The 23,246-nt window shown below is 40.9% G+C and overlaps 1 protein-coding gene across 1 annotated transcript in view; it reads right to left on the bottom strand.

The window, feature by feature from the left end:
• SIS3 (SUGAR-INSENSITIVE 3) overlaps positions 1–23,246 on the bottom strand; it is a 169,993-nt gene that overhangs the window by 101,217 nt on the left and 45,530 nt on the right. Inside the window, exons 5-6 of the mRNA XM_089416711.1 lie at positions 7,755–7,893; positions 7,463–7,555 (exon numbers count right to left, since the gene is read on the bottom strand). Coding sequence (XP_089272837.1) covers positions 7,463–7,555; positions 7,755–7,893 — 232 coding nt within the window. The remainder of the gene's footprint in view (positions 1–7,462; positions 7,556–7,754; positions 7,894–23,246) is intronic.

Below are 23,246 nucleotides of genomic sequence, written 5' to 3' on the forward strand. Positions count from 1 at the left end.
AGTAAACTTTGATTTAGCATTTTCAAGAAACAAGTCACAACAAATGAACAATAAATCGAAGAAGATGTGTTGGTAAAAGTTGTCATTGATGTCAATAAGGCATTGTTGAAAATGCCCTAATCCTAAAATGAAGAACACCTGTGAAGGAGCCCTTATCTTGCAGGTCCTAAACTTGGAGCCCTAAGTCTATGAAGAAGGAGCCCTAGCATTATCCAAAACATATGATGATACCCTAAAGGCTACCATGGAAGACATTCTTATGGAAGAACATATGATGAAACCCTAAAGGTTGCCATGGATAAAATAATAATGGCAGTTCACAAATTATATTTTTATTGATGGTGAAAAGACCTTAATTAAGGATGGAATTGGCATAGGCTCGTAGAAGACATGAAGCTCTTTCCAACGAGCACTTACACGCATTCTAACTCCTCATAGGCTGAGATAAAATGATTTTACAATTTTAACGTAGTAAACATAAGACTACATATGCAAGTCAACCCCTCCTCCAAAAGATGTGTCTCTTTGCAAAAGGTCAAAATGTGTATAAATATAAGATTGAACTCATCATTCTATGCATTTAACTCAGTGAAGACAAGGATAAGAGACAGAAAAAAGGGAGACCGAGGAGTAGTTCACAACTCGTGAACTAATAGGAGGGTCGAGTTCCCTTTGATGGGCAGAACCCGAGTTTCTTGTGGCAAGAGCTTTGGAGACCTGTGACAGGAGGGCCGAGTTCTCTGTAGTATTCTGTGGACAGAACAAGAGGGTCAAGTTCCATGTGGTGGACAAAACCCGAATTTGTTGTGACAAGAATTTTGGAGACATGTGATAGGAGGATCGAGTTCCCTGTGGTGTACTCTGTGGACAAAACATAAGGGCTGAGTTCCCTATGACATAATTGTTGTGACAGTATGCAACTTTTCTATGAGATATTCCTGTGATCTAGCCCGAGTTTCTGGTGGAGTAAAGCCTGTCATCAAATCCAAGTTTCATGTAGAGTAATGATGTGATCAAGCCTGTGTTTTTTTGTGGAAAAAGAAGACCGAAACTCTGCTTTCGTTATAGACTTTGACCGAGCTACTCAAGAAGGATTTTTTGTGAGGTTGAACTTGGCATCTTGTTGGTTGTCAGTGTCTTGCTTAGAGCAGTTGGTTGAGCAGATTTGTAGCAGACCTCAAGGATTTGAACTTCAAACCTGTGGTATTTGTTAGCAGTTTTTGGCACCTTTTTTAGAGCAGTTGTTGGAATACAAGACTGAGTCAAGGCTAAGTTCTCTCTAGTAACAGATAATTAAAGTGGATGGAGGGTAACTTAACACAAAATTGAAGGATTTGTTTTGTGACTATGCTAACAGAAGCATGTCCAACCTACAGTAGGCCAAGAATCTCAGTCCAAATCATGCTCGAAACCGTGTTCTTTTAGGGGTTAGGGTGAGTTTCTAAAAAGACTTGATGACATCCTTTTGTGAACCTTCCTGAAGCTATAACAAAGTTCGGATTTGTTTTTGAGCTAAATTTGAGAAGACTATTGCAGCTCTCCATTGATATAATTGTAGGAGCATTCAATGAAGATTTGTTGAAGCACTATTGAAAGTAGCCCTTAAGTGTTTAAAGCCTATTGAAGACATCTTGTTGGGACATCTCGTTGTGAAGCTTTGTTGAATACCTCTTGTATAAGCAGATCCTGAAGTCATTTTTGGAGACCTTGATGCATGACTAAAAGCCCTAATGGAATAATTTTGAAGAAAGTTGGTTGGGGAACATGAAGAGCCTTGGAGAAACCTGTCGTGGATCATGAAGTTGTCATTGATAAGATAGTGCTATGAAGAATATTTGAAGGCATTGATTGAAGACAATCTCGAAGACATCATCAAGGCTTGTGTAGATGATTTTGGAAGCCTTGAAGAACCATTCAACCTACATTGAAGTGTTGAAGCAAATTAGAGAGGGTTGGGGCACTAAAGGATAGGAGTCCTCAAGAAGATTAGGTTGAAGCCTGTGCCAGTGGAAAGGGTTGGAGCCCCAGAGATTAGAGCCTCGTGAAGCCCAAGTTGATGCTTGGCAGAATACGGGTTGGAGCCTGGTGCTTTGAAGATTGGAGTCTTGAGCTAGGGTTGGATCCCTGACCTATTATTGTACTTAATTCATTGTAAAAAGGATTGGAGTCCTCGCCATTTCTGATTAATAAAATTATTATTCTATCATTGTTCTTTCTGTGTTCTAATTATAAGTGATCTTAACTGGAAAAAAATGACAATTGTAAAGAAATATTGATTCACCCCATCCCCCCTTCAATATTTCCAACAATTGGTATCAAAGCAAGTGCCTTTAGTCTCAGCCTTACAGCTAGAAGGTAGATCCTTAGAACACAAATGGAAAAATCAAGGAAGGACAAACCCGTTGAAGGTGTCACCTCCTCAGTGGATAATCAAATTGGGAAAGCTCCATTGTCCAATGGAAACTTTGAAATATGGAAGGCAATAAAGAAGAATTTCTTAATGACTCAAAGTTTTGAATTCTGGGAATCAGTGATTTTTGGTTGTACAATAGAAGATGGGGAATCCAAGAAACATAGTACAATAGCAATAAAAACAATCTTGAGTGGGCTACCAGATCCTACAATGGCCAAAATTGAAAAATGTTCATCAGCAAAAGATATGTGGGACAAACTCTATGTTACCAAGATTCGGATACGGATACAGATACGGATACGGATCCGGATTCTCTAGTTTTTTGAAAATCCAAGATCCGGATACGGCAAGGATACGTCACGTACAAAAAAATAAAATATAATAATATTTTTAAAATTTTAAAAAACACTTTAGAGTTAAAAAATCAAATACTCCATTGAACCATCAAACACTTTTAGGCTGGTAAAACCTCAAAGCAGGATTTGCTATCCAATATCACATAAATTTTAATAATCATATGACAAAGACTCAAATTATTGAAAAGTCAAACAGGGATTATATTTTATAAGTAACCCTTACTGAGCATTGGCTAAAGCAGTTGACAAACCAACAAAGCGGATGGGGCGTGCTGTTTGTGAAGAAATAAATCTCATCCGAGAAACAATGGTTAACCTACAAAGCCAAAGTTAATGCTGGTATTTAAATTAATTTTATATATATATATTTCAAATTATATAAACGCTGATAAGTTTAAACTAAACGCTGATAATTTAATAATTTATCAAACTGATAGTAATAATTTATAAACGCTGATAATATATATTTTATAATAAACGCAAACGCTGAGGGTAAACTACTAAACGCTGATAATAATAATATATATATTATAAAATCTATGGGTAAACCGTAAAGTTGTACACGCTGATAATTAAAAAAAAATAACGCGGCTGTCGTAAACCGTAATAATGCTGATAAGTTAATAACTATGGTTATTTTAAATAATGCGTCTATCGCAGTGCTGGTAATAACCCTCGAACTGTCGCTTGGAACCCTCGAACTGCTACAGGGAGGTTTTAATATTTTATTGTTCTGGTAATAACAATGCGGCTGTGTTTATATAAAAACAATGCGGCCTGGGAAAGATTTCAGGGCACATTCCATAAAAAACTTAAAATACCTTGCGCGGTTTTTTGGTCCAGCCGACAGACGTTGAAACTTGAATCTGAACGCTGGGCCCCCTGAAGCTAAACGCCAAAAAACTGAAAGCTAAACCGTAAACGCCAAACGCTTTTTCGCTTTTTCGGGTTTCAAAATTTAGGCAAAAGTTATGCGGGTTCCGGCATTCTATTAGGCATACGTTTCTGGCCAGGAGGAGCCGTCTCCAAAAATTGCCATCCGCCACGTGACGTATTTTCCACGTATTTCTCCGTATCCGGATCCGGATCCGGATCAGATTCGAGGATACGGAGATCTGTGACCTTCGGCTGCCAGATCCGGTAACGTAGGACAAACTTCAAGATCTTCACTCAAAAGGAGCATTGACCATGATCTCTAATCAAGAAGATGATGGAAAGCAAGAAGGAAATCTAGAACCGATTAAGGAAGTTGAAGATAATGACAAAGAGCATCAAGATGAACCAAAGAAGACAAATGAAAGCAAAAATGAAGGGACCAGTTGTATAAAGGAAGATGATGATGAAGAAATTCTTTAAGTAGAGGTTGAAATAGATTTTAAGGCAAAACTTGTAGCTGCCCTAGAAGAGATAAGCAGTTTGAAAAAGGAAAATAAGGAGCTCAAAAAGCAAAGGCAAGATGGTGACCATGATCTTGACAAGACAAGGAAGGAAGTTGACATTTTCAAGCTTCAAGTATAAGAAAGAGCAAGATAAAGGAGGAATTGTAGCAAAACAAGAAAAGGCATCATGAAGCAGTCATATCCATGACAAATCAATTGGATAAAGCAAAGAAAAGGGAAGACATTTTGTCAAGCCATCTTGAACAGTCAAGCCATCTTGAACAAAGACAAGAGGACTTGAACAAATTTGTAGCAAAAATTGGTCAATACAAAGAAGAAGTCTCCTCCCTTAAATCTCAGTTGGAAGAAGCAAAGAAATAAGCACAAGGAGCTGAAAAGGTAATGGAATCTTTGGCCCTCTTGGAAGGACAAGTAGGTGAAGCAGAAAAGGAAAAAAATTCCATGGCCTACAAACTTGAAGAAAAATATGAAGAGAACTTCAAATTAAAATCAGATATCACCTCTCTCAAGGCCGAATCATGTGAAAGACCAAGGATGAAGGAAGAAATGGAGAACCATCTAGCAAAGAAGGATGAAGAATGCAAGATGATGAAAGAAGAAATTGATCTCCTAAGGAAAGAAGTTGATCATCCGAACAAGACTCTAAAGAGCTCTCAAATCCTAGATGACATCCTAAGTTGTCGAGGATCTCCCCTTGATAAATCAAGTCTTGGTTATGCAAGTGAACCCTCAAACAGAAATGATGTAAACCCTAATGCTTCAAACAACAAGGATGTGGAGAAGCTTGGAAGAAATATTGATGCCCCCAGTTCCAGCAAAAGCAAGGAGAAGAGTCAAGATGACATTGGAAGAAACCCTACTCCAAGAAGATATGCAAATGGTGTCAAGAATGCAAGAGGCAATAAATTTGATCAAAGGATTTTAAGGCAAAATGACCTTAGAAGTACATCAAGGCAATCTCCATCCTCCAGGGTTAAGTTCCCTGTGGTGGACAGAACCCGAGTTTGTAGTGACAAGAATTTTGAAGACCAGTGATAGGAGGATCGAGTTCCCTGTGGTGTATTTTGTGGACAAAACAGAAGGGGCCGAGTTCCCTATGACATAATTGTTGTGACAGAACCCGACTTTTATGTGAGATATTCCTGTGATCTAGCCCGAGTTTCTGGTGGAGTAAAGCCTGTCATCAAATCCTAGTTTCATGTGAAGTAATAATGTGATCAAGCCTGTGTTTTTCTGTGGAAAAAGAAGACCGAAACTCTGCCTTCATTACAGACTTTGACCGAGCTACTCAAGAAGGATTTTTGTGAAGTTGAACTTGGCATCTTGTTGGCTGTCAGCATCTTGCATGGAGCAGCTGGTTGAGATGATTCGTAGCAGACCTCAAGGATTTGAACTTCAAATCTGTGGTATTTGTTAGCAGTTTTTGGCACCTTTTTTAGAGCAGTTGCTAGATTTTGTACTTGTTGCTTAGCTAGCAATTCTCCCAGTGTTGGCACAGCAGAGACGGCACTTTTCAACCTTTCCTTACAGCAGTGATGAACAGACTGAATGAGGGTGCAGGTTACAGTAATATAGACTGCACAGTGGTAGAGGGTGCATGCATGTACACCATCTGTTAGTTCCAATTTAGATGATATTACATCTTCAATTAATTCCAGTTTAAATGTTGTTCCAGATTTCGCAGTTCCAATATTCAATAGAAGCTTTTATTTTCAGAGTTTGCTTTTTCTAGTATCCAGCATGCGTGATCTATTGTTAGATAGAGAACACAGATCCTTAGGTGAGTGGACACTTATGCAAGGGAAGTTTTCAGTCTTAGGTAGAGGGTGACGATCTCTAGGTGGGGATAAATGTTTGCATGCTCCATTTCATCTTCCAGTTCAGTCACATTTCACCTAGCTCACTTATCCATGCAAGGAGAGCGCACTAGCTGATGTGACTGGGGTTAGGATTTGACTCCGCCAGAAGGGGCGTGTTTGCATGTGTATAGATTCACTGTATTTATTTCTTACTCCTCAGTATATGAAGGATAATGGGCACACCACCACAACTGTTAATGAAATTTTGTTTTAAGCTTATGTGCCATCTATTTCCTCTTTGCAGTAATAGAATACAGATGCGGCTTTGAATGGTTCCATCTAGTGTATTTCCCCTGATCTTATTTTCAGCAGTATGTTTTAGCAGACTACAACAGTTCAGGTCTATTGTTTTGATTGACGTTTATAGTTTTAATTTACCTAGCCTTTAGGGTTTAATTTCAGAGTGTATTTCAGGCCTATTGTTTTGATTGACGTTTATAGTTTTAATCTACCTAGGCTTTAGGGTTTAGTTTCTGAGTCCAGAATCTGCATAACATGGTCTGGAAATTAACAGCTACATGTGCAGAGGCAGTAAAGCAGCAACATAAAACAAGAAAACTTAGGCAATCACAGTTAATATACTGTGTATGCTACTTTAATCTAAAATATGCACCTGAAAACAAGCAAGCCGGGTATAGATTCACTTATAAACGGATAAGTAATGTAACATGAGCTAAAAAGTGCAGTTCATGCGAAGCAAGAACACATAAGTCGCAAAAGTGAATTGATGGTATTTTGCTAAAAATGGTCCTGTCAACATAACATGCAGCAAAATAGCGTCCTTAAAAGATGCATTGGACTCTAGAAATAATGCAAATGAGCAGCATAATGACTTCAAAAATGTCCTGTCACAAATTTCTAGAAAAAAAATAGCTCAAATGCAAGCTAGCAGCTAATGACAGTTTTCACACAGTGCCACAAGTCACATGAAACATGGTGGATGTCAAATTTTATGTTTGAAGCATTCTGTCATGCAGACTCACATTTCAAAATAGCAGCAAACCTAATAGTTGGCCTTTCATGTTGTATAATAGAATATCCACGGAAATCTAGACTTCCTTTGCCATTCTAAGTGACAATAGATGAATGACTGTTAAGACTTTATTTGTAAGTTCTCCAATGTACCAAATGATTAGCCCTCCGCTCCAATTAATTCTCCATTCCCTATCTAATAGCATGATCAACAGAGCTTAAATTATTATTCATGTCCATATTGATGGAAATCCGAGCTGTAATATATATATCTAATCATTACATAGAAGAACTTGTTGATCAACTAATAACAAAAACTACATCAACATGATCACAGAGAAAATTTACAGGACATACAAAAACTATAGATCAAACACCGTGAATCATACCCTAAGAAATATCATATCCCCTAAAGGACATACATAGCAAGATGATTGCACACAGTAAAAGTGATTGACAAACCTTCCCAGTAGACATGCAGGCAATACAAATAAGTCCACAGAAACTAAAAAGTAACCAGATTAAGAAGCCCCATTTCTGACCATTTTCAGGTAACTGCACAAGTCACATCAGCAATCACATCACATCAGTTATGACTCATAGCCAAGTTGTATAACAGAAAGTATCAAGACAATGAAAACGTCAATCCTATCAATACATAATCAGTGATCACATACTGAAACTATGGAAACATATACATCATTTAAGATTCAGAATTACAACCACAAACACATATGAAAGGTGTAGGACTTACACAATTTCTTGCACTGGTGAACCATATGCTTCCAATTACAGTCCAAGCCCATAGAAATGGATAGAGAATTAGGACAAGGATTGAAAGAACCACAATTCTCCCACAGAATCGCACAAACCTTTGTTGGCGACCTAGATCCCTAAAACATTCAACAAACATCAAATAAAAAATCCAAAGAAGCTCTTTAGAGGATAACCTACACATTTATTACAATACCAAACAGAATCCAGACTAGACACCACAACTTCGTTTATTTTGATGATTACAATTGCCAAAGAAATTAAACTTGTATCTTCACTTTCCTTTGTTATGATATTAGAATCTAAAGCAATACAGGTATATTGGCAAAACCCTGTAGATGCATGCAAAAAGAAATGTAACTCTCCAGTTGTGTAAACCTATTCATTCTTGAAGTGTAGCCTTCAAGAAATAAATAGAAAAAATTAAGTTCTTCCAGGAACCTGAATGCAAATGGTCTCCTCTATAAATACAAATTCTAAGTTATGAATCACCGGCCCATCCTGCTGTCTCCAAGAAGCCAATTTCTATCCGGTGTCAAGCAAACAGCATATACAAGATCATCATGAAAAAATTTATGTGAAAGCTAATCTCCTAAAATTTGAGCACTCTTGGAGAAAATGCCTTTTAGAGAACCAAGAGATAGCACAAAAAAATTACATCTGGATGGCACCCACAACTGTCCCACTGGTTCCAATTACTGCAAAGCTTCACTAATGCAACCTAAATAGAGTGCAACAATGGAAGTGCTATGACTATCACCTCCACAACAACTTCCCTTGCTTTAGTGATTGACACCATCCAACACAAGGAATGCTTCCCCGGTAGGCATTAGGGATCAAGTATCACAATTTAACTTAGGCTAAATAACCCCTAAGGATTGTACAACAAGGCTTCACCTACAAATAAGGATATAACAATTAGGGTTTTGGGTGGATTAAAGTATAATTATGAGAATATGAGTTCAAGAGTTCCTACGGCTCACTCTAAAGGCTTAGGTCAACCAATAGAAGCTCAAAAAAGTTGTCAAACACATACAAACAAGAAATTATACTTGGCTCATGATGAAGGGCAATCATCTCCTACGCAGGCATTGCTTTCTCCATGCTATGAATTTAACTCCTACCCCACCCCAGTCCGATTTCATGATTTTTCCTGGTCTTTTTGACCTTCAAGTTCTTGGCTCTGTCACGGTTATGTTGCTTGAATGGTCTACCTCGACAACAAGGCCTCTAGGCTCTACCACCTAGAATTCCATCCAACCTAGTTGTTTCTTCTCGAATTCTCTTGGCAATTAGGTTGTAGCTGCTAGAGATTTTGTGGGCTCTCCTAATTAGTATTTTTCCTCACGCACCCCTTCCTCTACAAGAGCTCCTAAGTCTTCTAACTATCTTCAATGGAGCCACCCCTGTTTAGTCTGCTTTTTCGTTACTGTAGCATTTTTGCTAGTCTTCTCTGTCTCTATCTCGCTACCTTTGCTATCCCCCTGTCGCTACTGCAAGTCCTGTCCATGCCTCTAGGAGCTCACCACGCCAAGACAGTGGGCTAGATGCCATAGAGGTGCACCCTGCTATGAAGCCTGGGTGAGCTTGCGAGCTTGCCAATGGCATGAAGCTTCAACCAACCAATTTCATGCGCAAACATTGCCTGCCTTCAATTCAAGCTAAGACAATCGAGGCAAAGAGAAATATTAGAGTAGAACGTGATTGTTTATCACAGACAAATATTATAGAAGTGGTAAAATGGGTCCCTGATACAAGACATTTGGTGGTAAGACGTAACCAATAAATGCAAACGATCAACCTCTATTGGTAGATGAAGACGTTGGTGGTGTTGATGTTTTTGCAACCTCGGGTGGACATTCTCCTATGGGGTCATGCTGATTTAATTAGGGGAGAATGATACATTCACATGGGGCCATGCTGATTTGGTTAGGGGTGAATGGCCCAGGGGCAGTATTTCTCCCATGGGGCCAAGATAATTTCGCTAGGGGAGATTAGCCCTTGATGCTCACATTGCTTGCTCCAAGATGGAGTGATCTATTTTTTATAGAGTGGGTTTTATTTGTTTATTTAATGGGGTTTTTACCCATTAGTGGAATAAATAATTCTAGTCTAATGTTGAGTTGTAATGTAGGTTCCATAAGTGAGGGGATTCCTTGTGATGAGGAGCCACCTACTGGGTCTCCACTCAACATTAGAGCTCTATATAAATAGACAAGCATGTGAGAAGACAAATTATCAACATAGCAATCTCATTTAATCTTTTCTAGTGGAGGAAAAATTCGGCCAAGGAGAAATTTGTTGTTGGAGATCATCTTTTATCTTTTCTTCATCATTTTTGTCTCTCTTGGATGTCGCACATGTGAGGAGGATGAGTTTGACCAGGCCACATTAACTGAGACCACACCACAATTACAACAGTTTGACCAGCTTTGATCGCAGTCGCATGTGTGAACAATTGATCACAGCAAGTTTGATCACAGTGGCATGAGTGAACAGTGGATCGTAGCAAGTTTGACCACAACTGCATGTGTGAGGGTTTATCTACAAGGTTTGACCAAAATTCTGACCACAATTGCATGTGCGAAGTGTTGACTGCAAACTGCAAAGCTTGACCGTAGGTTCGCATGTGCAAATTTGACCTCAGGTCGCACATGCGCGGGTTTGACTACAATAAATATGACCACATTTGACTTTTGATTGGTTTGACTAGTGTTGACTAGCATTTGTTTGACCAAGTTTCACTGGTGATTTGATTTGTAATATTGGCACAGATTTTTGTTGAAGGAAATGTAACTAGGTTCGGTCTTCATAAATGTAATTCGATATTTGTATTTATTCAAAAAAAGAGATATTATTTTTATAATATATGTCAATGAGTTTCTTGCTCATTGAAGTAGGTCTAGCACATGTTAAAGTGCATTGGGTGAGTCAAAGAGTCAAAAGAATTATGTTGAAGACCTTAAGGGTATGTTACATTATGTATATTTGTGTATAAAAGTCAAAGAAGACACCTCCAAGCAAAGACACCATCAAAAGAAGCAATGGCACCATTAAAAGCACCTATCGCAACAAAGAAAGTCAAGTCGGCCTCAAAGCAGCAAGTCAGCCTACAAGTCGGCCTAAAGGAGGGACAGCCCTCTATATATAGAGCTTGTCCACTCCTTTAAAGATAGTGAAGATCACCTCTGAAATCAACGGGCAAGTGCAGTGAAATAAAAGGTGGAAAAGTTGAGTTTAAGGGAGCCTCTAGAGCAGCGAAAGAGGAAATATAACCAAAGTATAAAGGATTGTTTTAGGGTGAATTGCAGCCACACGTGCGAGGAATAGAAGGGCTAATTGCGGTCACTATAGCAGCAACATTAAAGTTGTTCATCTACCATTGTTTGGGCTTCAAACTAGGCCTACTAGGCTTCCTACACAAGCGAAGAAGGAAGGACCTCAAGCGAAGGGAAAAGAAACCATAGAACATCAACAAGAACTCTCACACGTGCAAGTATTAGGGCTATAGTGCTGTCACACTAAGCCTACCATTATACATCAAGAAGGGACTCGGTTGATCAAGAGAAGGAAGGAGTATTCTTAGTTAAAGGAGATCACTAAAGATAAGTATCTCTTCTAGAAAGACTACTAATAGTGGAAGGAAAAACGAAGTGCCAAAAGGAGGACGAAGTGTCGGGGAACAAAGTGCCGGAAGAAGGTGGACAAAGAGCCGGGAAGACATGGTGCAGAGAAAAGGAAGGACTTGACTTCTGCTTGGAGGATCTTCTAGTCAAGGGTCCAGGGTTTGGCATTGATCAAAAAACAAGCTTCCATAAGAGAAAACTTACCGAAGGGTTTTCCTCTCAAGAGAAGAGAGGTTTTGGCCCTGGAAAAGAGCTAACATCTTGTGTTCTTCTTTTATGTTTTGATCGCAGTTTGATGAAGCACACACACACATGCATTAATAAGCAAAGAAGAAGATTAAGCTAACAAAGACATATTGTAAAAAGACTTCACAAATTGTTATCTTGTCACGAAGAATCACTCTACACCCATTGCCCTAGATTCTTCAACAATTTCTAGACAAATTTCTGATTTGTAAACCTTGTTGAAAAGACAATTTCTCCTCGAGAAAAGATTGTTTGGTTTTCTCCCAAGGTTGGGTTTCCAGGGTAAAAATATTGTGTCTATTGTGCATGGTTGTCTTTCTATGATATTTGTTGTTTCCACTGCAATTACAGTGGATATTTTTTGTGTGTAATTATTTAATGATATTAGTGGCATGAGAAATATTGTTTGAAAATCACTAGGAAGTCATTATCAAAGCAGAAAATTGTATTCTATTGCATATGCTAAAGAATTTCAACATGGTATCAGAGCTTTGTTGAATATCAGCCATTGATTTTAGCCTCAAGAGACCAATATCCAACATCTTGCTCAGATTTCAATTCACTAGTCAAAATGGTGTCGAGTCTCACAGTAGAAGACAGGTTGGATGGTGCTCCTTGTCTTCGATGAAAATGAGCTTCAAAATTATGTGAAGGAAAATGTCTCAAAACCACAAGATGTTGAGGAGAAAACCAAGCATAAAAAGAATGAAGCAATGGCTTAGAGGATCTTGATAGCTTCCATAAAGGACCACTCGATTCCACATGTTGTTGAGTTCAAGACTGCCAAAGGGATGTAAGATGCCTTGGTCAGATTGTTCAAGAGTAAGAATACTAGCAGGAAATTAGCCTTGAGGTATCATCTCCATAGGATTATGACATCCAGATCAGATTTAGTTGCCACTTATCTCATGAGTCTCCTAGTTGACAGATAAACTTATAGCCATTGGAGATACCATTGGAGATACATTGATGATGTTGAGTTGTTACAATGACTCTTAATGGATTTCCTTCTCCATGGGATCCATTTGTACAGGTTATTTGTGTACAAGTTGAGCTACCGAACTTTAATCAACTTTAGACTAATTGTGTTCAAGAGGAGGCCAAATTGTTGTCCAAAAATAGCTTGCAAAGACCTCGGCATGACAAAACTCAAGCCCTTGCAGCTCATGCAAGGAAAAGAAAGAAGAAACATTGATAAGAAAAATACAGGTGGAAAATCAGCTCTAATTCAGGATCAAAAGAAGAAGGATCTTTCAAAGATCAGGTGCTTCAAATGTCATACATTTGGTCACTATGCCTCCCAGTGTCCTCAGAAGAAAAGGAAGGGAAAGCAGCATGCATCAACAGCCGATGTTGATGATGATTATGAGCATCTACCACAAAAGAAGATAAAAGAATCTAAACCTAATGAGATTGCAAATGGATTTTGGAAAGAATATTTCTTTGTCTCCACTCTTACAGGCACTATTACAGATAGTAGTGATATTTGGTTGGTGGAAAGTGGTGCTTCCAGGCACATGACAAATTCTCAAGATTCTCTCATGAATTTGACAAAGAAGGATTCAGCATTGTAGATGAAACTTGGAGATAATGCCAAGTATGCAGTGAAAGGAGTTGGGACAGTGTCGTTTCAACTAGAATCTGGAGATTCTCTACACATGAGAGATGTATTGTTTGTACTAGGATTGAAGAAGAACCTACTCTCTATTTCAGTGTTGGAGGATAGAGGTTACAGAGTTGCATTTTTAGATGCCCAAGTTTTTGTATGGCCTAAGGGCTCGAGCATAGACTTCGCAAGAGTTATTGGTGTTCAAGAGGGAGGACTATACAAAATGTTAGCACGTCCAACCCAGGCATTGGTACATGACAATATTAGTTTATGTGAGTTATGGCATCAAAGATTTGCCCACTTGCATTACAAGGCTTTTCCAGCATTGAGGAGGATGTTTACAGGTCTTCCAAAGCTCCAAGAAGAGCATGGGGGTGTTTGTTGGGGCTGTGCACTTCGCAAGAATGCCAAGGGATCTTTTCTGAGCAGTGATAGTAGGTCCAAGGGGATCTTGGATGTAGTAAATTCAAATGTATGCACGCCAATGACAGTTTCATCTTTGGGCAGTTTCTTGTACTACGTGACATTCATTGATCACTTCTCCCAGAAGACATGGATCTACTTCATGAAGACCAAGGATGAAGTCTTCAACAAGTTCTAGGAGTTCAAGGCTAGGGTAGAGAACTTGACAAGGAAGAAGATAAATGTTTTGAGGTCAAACAATGAAGGAGAGTATACTTCCAAGTACTTTAGTGATTTCTCCATGGAGGCAAGGATTAAGAGGGAGTGGATAGTCCCTTACAACCCTTAGCAAATTGGGGTTGTGAAAAGGAAGAACAGGTCTGTTGTAGAGGTTGTCAAGGCAATGATTCATGATCAGGATTTACCCATGTTCTTATGGTTAGAGGCATCTAGCACAGCAACGTACGTTCAAAACAAGAGTCCTCACCAAATATTGATGGAGATCATTTAATCTTGGTGTTGTGTGTCGATGATTTGTTCCTTACTGGGGCAAAGAGGCTCATTGTCAGGTGCAAGAAGGAGTTGGCTCTGGAGTTTGATATGAAGGATCATGGCTTGATGCATTATTTCTTGTGATTGGAGGTGTGGCAGAATGCAGGTGAGATCTTCCTTGGACAAGGGAAGTATATAATGCAAATCTTGAGGAGATTTGGTATGATGAACTGCGAGTCCACAGCTACACCTATGGTGACAAATCTGAAGAAGCTGAGCAATTTCACTTGAGATTCAAATTTGGTGGATCCCACTACATACAGGCAGTTGATTGGATCCTTGATGTAACTCGTTTAACACCAGGCCAAATATTTGCTTTTTTGTGAACACCCGTTAATTTTAGGTATGTTCTATGCTTAGAGGAATTTATTTCAATTTTCACAGTTAGCTCAATATCTTTTCCAGATTAGAAATCACATCAGCATTAAAGTAAACTGCAGATAGAACATAAACATAAATCACAGAAGACAAGCCAAGACAAGAGGACACAAGATGCGGCGCTAGGCAGGGACAAACCCCAATGTGGGGAAACCCTTGATCAATTCTTCTTATATGTTCTTCAATAGTTCAGCAAAGAGAGAGAGATAGTACATATACAACAGAAGTCAACACTTTGACTTATCTAAATAAGAGCATAGATCATCTCTAAGAGTATGACACATGAGATAGTTGAACTCAGTTGAAGACATGTTGCTTCAACTGATTCTCCAAGGTGACTCCTTCACCTATCATTTTGTTGCACCTCGTCATCATGCTGCACCTCACCGTGTTGCACCATGCTGCACCCATCATCACTAAGTTGGACCTCATGACTATGCTGCACACATCATACTGTTGCACCTGGTGTTGCCACTGTTGTCCCATGTGCCATTGTTGCACCGTGCTGCCACAATTGTCCCATGTGCCCTAGCTGCATCATGTTGCCACACTATTGTCCCATGTGGTATGCTGAACCATGTTGTCATACAGCTTGTCTCATGTGCTTGCAGCACCATGCTTGCCATGTTGTCCATGCTTGCTATGCTGTCATGCTTGCCATGCTTGGCATGTTGTCCATGTTTGCCATGTTGTCCATGCTTTCCATGCTTGTCATGTGTGCCATGTTGTCCATGATGTCCATGCTTGCCATGTTGTCCACACTTGTTGTTGTCCAATGTTTGCCTTGTTGTCCATGCTTGTTGTTGTCCCATGTTTGCCTTAGCATTCCTTTGTTGTCCCATTTACAATGCAATTGTCCCATGCAGCTCCATGCTAGTTGCTGCCTAGTTATATTGTTGTAATTGTTGTCCCTAACAATCAACCCCATAAGGACTGCAGCCAGCTTTCCTTGACCAGCAGTTAGGGCGAGGCTAGAATTAGGGTTGCGGCAGTAGATCTCCACTTATTCATTGCGGCTAGAGATCTTTAGAACAATAGCATAGGACCTCTGTTTAGGCCTCTCAATATAGCATCATAAGCAACCCTTTCTTGCACTCAAGACACCTCTATGCAACCTTGTAACAGTCTGCCCTACACTGGCCTCTTTTACAGCAACTCGACCCTCCATTTGTTGCGGCTAAGACCACCTTGTTTGACTGCGGCGTTATACAGCATTTTGTCACTGTCCCTGTACTCCCCATCCACGATCCTGGAGGACCTCTACAGTAAACCCGACATGCTTTCCCATCATGAAGAAACTCCCAATATGTCCCTCTTCATGAACAGAATGATTCCCTTTTACATCATTTCCCAAGAATCTTCCTTTTATCCCAGTTTACAAGATAGGCGCTACTAACCAGTTTCCTCCTCGCGCCGATTTGTAGAGATTAAAACTAGTCCTCGCGCGGTATGAAGCGACTGAGCCCTTTTCCAGTTGCGTCGATCCTCTTTTGGAAGGTTTTTTAAATAAAGAGCCGAAGCTTCCATGTTTAGAAGCTTCATAACAAAAGTCTAGTAGATAGTTAGGCCGGATGGAACCAATGAAGTCAGTTTGGGCTCCTTTCCCCTATTAGGATGGAACAAACTCAAGAGATAAGACTTTCTCCCATGATGAGAGGAACCCTCTCCAATCCATCCAAGCTATATAAACCTCTCTTTTTCCCAAGCAAAAGCTAGTTTGAGTTTTGGAGTAAGATTGAATAATCAGCAAGTCATCTATAGCTTGTAGCTTTCTAGTGTATGTTTGAGGGAGAATAGTGTGGTTTTGGTTTGGGTTTGAAACTAGAGGGAAAGAGGCCTTAAAACTTTCATTGTTGAGGCTATCCATGAAGTGCTAGAAGAAGTGTGGGAACCCGGATACGTCGAAGGAGACCAGCAACGTCAAGGCACCGGATGTAATCTCTTTTTGATTTATATAAATGCAACTATTGATTGATTTCCTACATGAAGTGTCATTTTACATCTTTATGGCTTAATGTTTCTTGACCTATTAAGTAGGTTGAATACAGTATTGTATGCTATCACATTTGTTGTTATTGTTGTTTGCTTATTTCAGGTATTCGAAGGAAGGAAACGAAAGATAGCTTGAGTGAGGAAGCAGGATCATCGCCAAGCAAAATAGCGTTCTAAGAGGTAGGCCCTTTTAATTGATTCTAGCTTAAGGAGATTTTTCATAGATTGTTTGTTTGTGGCTAGACCCGCTCTCTCGGGCTAGAGGAATTGTTTGTGTCTGCACTGAGAATTTACCTGCACCACAAATTGGCGACTCCACTGGGGAACCAATCCTTCTGTTTGATTGATTGTCATTTTATGGTTTTGTGTGAACTTTTCTAGTATCACCATTTCCCTTTAGTGTTCTCTGCTTTGCCTGGTTTACTGCTCTGAGCCTAAAATTTACAGTGGCAAGTCTGGTCTTAGCCTTTGAAAATTTTTATTTTTTTCCTTGAATCCTCGGTCAGCGCGTTTATTTTTCTGACAGTCGCGCCAATCAACGCGAGTTTCTCAAAAACAGTCGCGCCGACCCCCTTCTAGCGCGTGTTGTCAGTTAGGCAATCGCGTCGATTCCTACAAGTGAAGATAAGGGTTTACTCTAGATCATAGCTAGTGTGTCTTGCCCTTTTGATTTCTGTCTCTCAGCTTGTTTTAACTGTGTTCTCCCTGGCTGGAAAGCTCTTTTAGCTTGGTTTGTATGCTTGGTTGATTTGCATTTTCTTCACTTGGTTTCTTGAGTTCTTGGATGGTGTATAACCCTAGTGCATGTAGATCGTCCCCCATTCACTTGTTTACATGCTTAGCAAGTCAAGTAGATAATCAAAGTTGCTACTTGCATTTCATCTGATTAGTCCTTTTGTTGCTTTGATTTCCATTTAACCAATTTGAAAAGTTTCGTTTGGTGTTTGAACGTCTCTTTTCGGGCATAGATCACATTGCTCATCTTGTTTTTGGTTCAGTCTTTGCTTCATTAGTTTGAAAGGAATTCTCTTTTGTGCTTTGTGTTTGCTTGTGATTGATTGTATTGGAAATATTTCATTGAAGTGTTTGTGAAAGATTCATTCCGTCATTTCATTGAAAAATACATAATTCTAGTTTGTTGAATCAATATGTTACGTTAGTTGGCATCATCACTTGCATTGGAAAAGAAATGAATTCTCTTTACTAGTGAAAGGGCTACTTGAAGTGCATTTGATAGGAAAGTTAGGAATTGGAAAGAGTTTTTTTCATCATTTTGTTTTCAAAAGCGAAATAGTGAAAAAGTCATTTTGCTTTCAATTTCTTGTTTTGTTGCATTTGAGTGTGTTTTCTACTCTCATTAGTGTAGACAATTCATCGAATTGAAAGGGTCTTGTCTCATTTAGCTGCATATAGGTGTTTTTCGAGTCACACCAATAAGGCTTGAAAACCGAGACATAGTTTCAAGATCAACTTTAAAATGTACTCAATGAACCTAAGGCGCATTTGAAATCTAACAATCACATTTTAGAAGGTCTAGGCTAGAGACGTGTTCCAACGTCTTAAAACCTAGCAATTGTTGTTCGCTTCGGCACTAGACAACGCTAATACGGACTTGTGCTTCCCGTACCGTCAAGTTTATAAAGGGAGACCCCACTAAGTTGCAATCCTTTATCCATAGGAAGCCGAGTTTGTCGCCTTATAAATGTGATACACCGAACACAGCATTCGGGGAGATTGCTTGCCCGTACTTCTCGGTTCGCCGGGAGGTATTCTGTAGTTCACGGTTACCTCGTAATCCTTTTTACCTAGATCATCCTAAGTAGTCATTTTGATCTTTTTGACTCCTTAAATATATAAAATCACCCGAGCGTTTGTCCGTTCGAGCTCATTTCAAACCGAAAGTGATAGAGTCACCTTTGCTTCTTTCTCGACTCTTAAAACATGAAAGAGCACCAGTTTGTTTTTGCGTCTTAAAAAATTGTTGCCCACGATCTTATAACATCCATGTTAATCTTTTTAGACCACATCATGAGTATACCTTTAAATACATTTTAAAGCCCTTGCAATCAATCTCTTTTCTGGTTATTTGAAACAAAATCATCATGGTTGAACCAGCTGGTTCGCCTAGTCCCTCTTCCTCTCCTCCATATGAAAGATTGTCTGAGGAGCCTTTTCCTGAATTACCACAGTCACTTGAGGACCAAGGTGTTGAGCTTGGAATTGTTTTGAGTATTCAAACTTTGTCATCTCGTCCTCCCCCTTCAGACACTGGGTCACTTTCTGACATTAGCCCAGAATCTCCAGATAACCCTATCCAGACTCCCAAGAATCCACCGACTTCTAAAGGTCAGCTTGGACTGGTTGTTTATCCTCTGAATCCTTTGTTCGATCCTGTTGTGATATCACCGCAGCGTCTGTACAGTCTGTACGATCAGCCGGGTATTCCTTTGGAATTATCCCCTCGAACATCTTCAGTAGTCCGTCGTCGTCTGTTTTCACCCATGGAATCAGAAGGCGAAATCCCAGTCTCCTCTCCGGGTCACTTGGAGGTTTCCACTCCATGCACAGTCGAGGAGCAGGAATATCCTTTCCCTCCTAAAGGTTTCCCTTACACAGGAAGCATTCCGACTAGTGTTCATCCTGAGTTACCGCGTAATTACGTGACTTTAGCTCAGTTGGTTTCAAGCATGCCTACTTCCTCATCATTATATGATAACCCTATTTGGGCATTTGGCGCTATGCCTACCACAGGTCCGTTCATACAGAACCTGACCTCGCATCAGACGGTGATTTCTGCAGTTACTTCGGTCTCGGTGCAACCCACCATTCCAAATCCTCATGTTTCATCGGTTCAAGTAACTCGTCCAGTTCAACCGACGATCTCGAGTCATGTCACTGTCAGTTCTTCGATCCCTCCAGTAAGTGGGCAGGCTATCCCACCGCCTGGGGGGCAAAGTCCGAATGTTTCTATGATGTCTGGCACAACCAATGTGAGTGGCTCACAACCTCACATGGTTGGGATGAACCAACCCTCTTCAGGTGCCATTTCAAATCCTATTGGTCCTACTGGATCAAGTAATGTCTAGTACCAACAACCCAATGTTGGTCCGTCTGGGTCAAGTCATGTCCAGTACCAACAGCCCAATGTTGGTCCGTCTAAATCAAGTCATGTCCAGTACCGGCAACCCAATATGGCTCAAGGTCGATACCAACCTCCTTATGTTCCATATGGTTCACAAGCGATGGTTAATCCGCCATACATCCCTCAACCTGGACCTTATGTCCAGCCTGGTCCATCCGCCGCACCCGGTGGGTATGGCCAGATACAGTTTGGGAACTTTCAAGCTGTCATTCCAGGAACTGTTCAAGTACCTTTGCAGCAACAGGGACAACTCCTGCAGCAGCAAGGGCAACCTTCGTTGCAGCAAGGGTCGTCCATGCCGCAGCAAGGCCAACCTTCGTTGCAGCATGGGCCATCTATGCCGCAACAAGGCCAGATGATGTTGCAGCAAGGACAACTGCAACAAATGCAGGGGCAACCCTCACAACAGTTGCAGCAAACCATGCAGTCGCAAATGTAGTATGCACCGCAATCCTCCTAGCCCATGGCTTCGCAAGGTCAACCCTTGCAGCAACAAGGTCAACCCGAACAGTAGTAACCCTTATACTCATATCAACAGGGTCAACCCTTGCAAGGGCAAAGCCAGGGTCAAGTCCTACAGCAGTAAGGGCAGAATCCTTATGTCCAAGGGCAACAGGTTCAGCCTCCTTATGTCCAAGTACAACCAGTGCAGAATCCTTACATCCAAGGGCAGCAAGTCCAAAACCCTTTCGTCCAGGGGCAGCAGGTCCAAAATCCTTATGCTTAGGGACATCAAGTGCAAAATCCATATGTCCAAGGCCAGCAGGCTCAACAGCCTTTTAACTAGTATGTTGCTTATCAACAGCCTCTGGTCGGACAGTTTCAAGGCTTTCAAGGTCAAAATCCTCCCTACGGGCAAGGTAACCTACAGTGGGGGCAAAATCAAATGCCATATGGACAAAATCCTCCACTTTGGGGACAAAATCCTTACCAGCAGGGATGGGCCCCGCCAGTTGGGCCCCCTTATCGACCTCAAATGCCTTTCAATACCCAATTTTCATTCTTGGCTATGCTGGAATTGCCAAATGTGTCTAGACTCACGAATGACCCGATTCTTCATTCGCCATACTGGCCTCCAATTCCGTCCAAGATTCTGAGCGATTGTCCAAAGTTTGAAGGAAAAGCGAAAGAGGATCCTCAAGCCCACGTGATGACATATCACCTCTGGTGCTCCTCGAATTCCTACGTTGATGATTCCATTCGTCTTCGTCTTTTCCAACAAACTCTTACAGGGGCTGCAGCCAAATGGTATATCGAGCTACCTCGAAATACCTATCATGACTTTAACACTCTCGCCATGGCCTTTCTCACACATTTCCAGCTGTCGGTTCGCTATGAAATTAGCACCCATCTGTTAACATCGCTCAAGCAAGACACTACAACTCACATCTCCGATCACATCCATGAATGGAGACGTAGGCGCCATCTAATTAAGTTTGAAATTGTTGATCAGTTGTTGATCGAGTGGTTCACCAAATCATTTGTCAACAAAATTGCTGAGGACATTGCTATGGGTGGATGCATCACTGAGGAACAAGCCATCACGCGTGCCCAGTATCTAGACCTTGTCTATTCACAGTCCAGCACGTTATATGATGTGTTACCCGATGCGCCCAGAACATCGTCTGATCTGGTGACATCTAAGTCTCCAGCAAACCCTCCTATCGATGGAGTAATTAGTTCAGTGACTCAGACCCCTGTAAAATCTTCTTCCAAACAGAACTCGGTCTCCAACACTGCTCCCAGTGACTCCTCTCACAATTCATCCGGCCCTAGTAAAACCTCAAAGGTTCACACTGTCCAGTCTACTGCAACAAATAAATCCTCTAAAGGTAAGAAGAAAGGCAAAGGCAAGGGTAAAGTCGATGCCCCAAAACAGGGTCCTCCTAAATCGTCTGCTGGTGATGCTTCCCAACGGAAACCCAAGTATCCATGCCTCATCTGTGAGGAGGATCACTATACTAAGGATTGTCCCAGACAGTCCAAAGTTAGTCGTTTGCTCAAAGGGACCCCAGCTATCCTGAAAGAGCCCTTTCTGTCCCAGCAAACTCAAATGGTAGACCAGCCTCAGTCATCTGCTTCCTCGGGTTCACAAGTGTTCATGATGAGTACCCCGATCAACGTGGCTACCAGGTCAAAAGATTATCAAACTCCTACCCCGTCAGCAGGGAAAGAAAAAGAAGGTACCCCTTCTTCTTTTGCCCCGTCCAGTTCTGGTCCTCTCCATATAGAGCAACCTAATCCTAATTCTGCCATTCGACCACCTTCTCAAGGTGTGCTTCGAAAGTCCTCGTACAATCCTAACACTCGAGCTGCTCAAAATTATAACATTGTTGAAGATTTGGCTCAAGCGCCATCAGTTATGTCTGCTCTCGAGGTCCTTCAAAGCTGTCCTTCTCAGCGGAAATCATTATTGTCAGCTATTGGGGGTATTGATCCAGCTAACTCTAATCTCATCTGTTTTGACCTGGAAAACCACATTTTGTGTTTACCTCATCAAATTGCCTTTCTCATTTAGGTGATCATAAATGAGAAAACCATTCATATGACCGTCATCGATGAAGGTGCTTCTACCTGCATCACGTTTGTCGCTTGTTGGAAGGCAATTGGTTCTCCTACTCTGAACCAATCCCCTAACACTCTGGAAGCTTTTGACGGGCGCGATTCGCGACCATTCAATGTCCTTCCCAACCTTGCCATTACTTTGGAGGGCAAGACAGTACACATCGAAGTAGAAATCGTTGCGTTAATCTTAACTACAATCTTCTACTCAGACGGAGCTAGACCCATGCCATGCATGCTATAGCCTCCTCCCTCTTCCATATGATTTGTTTCCCCCATCAAGGGAAGATAGTCACAGTCGACCAACTGTCCTTCTTTGCCTCTTCCTCCTCAAATGGCAATGTTCTGTATGTCAAGCACACCGGTGCTCCTTATGAGAGTGTGGGGCAAGACTTTTTAAAGATCCTGCCTTGATGGGCATCTTTCTGCTCCCACCTCCTCATGTTGCCTCTGTCAACATGATTTCGGTCAAGTCTGATCCTTGGGTCATTCCTTCACCGAATCTTGTTGATACATGGGGCGAGGTTATGCCGTTAAGTCCCGCTGAAATTGATTACGTGGAAATTGTTTCGGCTTCACCTTCGGTATCCTCTGATCATCCTGTTTCGAGAACATCTCTTGATGCGTATTCTCAATCCCCGTGGCTTGGTTCTTCGGAATCTCCCGATCCCTTAGCCAAGACTTTTCTTTCTAACAAGAGTATCATGGAAGTAATGTCTCTGGAGGAAGTACCTTGGAACGACACTCATCATCGTTCCTCATTCTTGCCTGGCCCGCGGTCATGTCTATGTGTCTTGAGAAGTTCTCTTCTCCACTGCCTATTGACATGTTAGTTTCTCCTAACATTGTCAAGATCTTTCAACTAAGGTCACCTTTGTCTCTTCATCAATTCAGGTTTTTTCTCCCTCCCCGAGCTTTTACCAATTGCCCATTATTGCGATGGGGTTGCCATCCTATGACTCG

The sequence above is a fragment of the Pinus tabuliformis genome, chromosome 3_2 (genome assembly GCF_031772625.1).
Source record: "Pinus tabuliformis cultivar Carrire ecotype Pingquan chromosome 3_2, CPIR1, whole genome shotgun sequence".
Taxonomy (NCBI): domain Eukaryota; kingdom Viridiplantae; phylum Streptophyta; class Pinopsida; order Pinales; family Pinaceae; genus Pinus; species Pinus tabuliformis.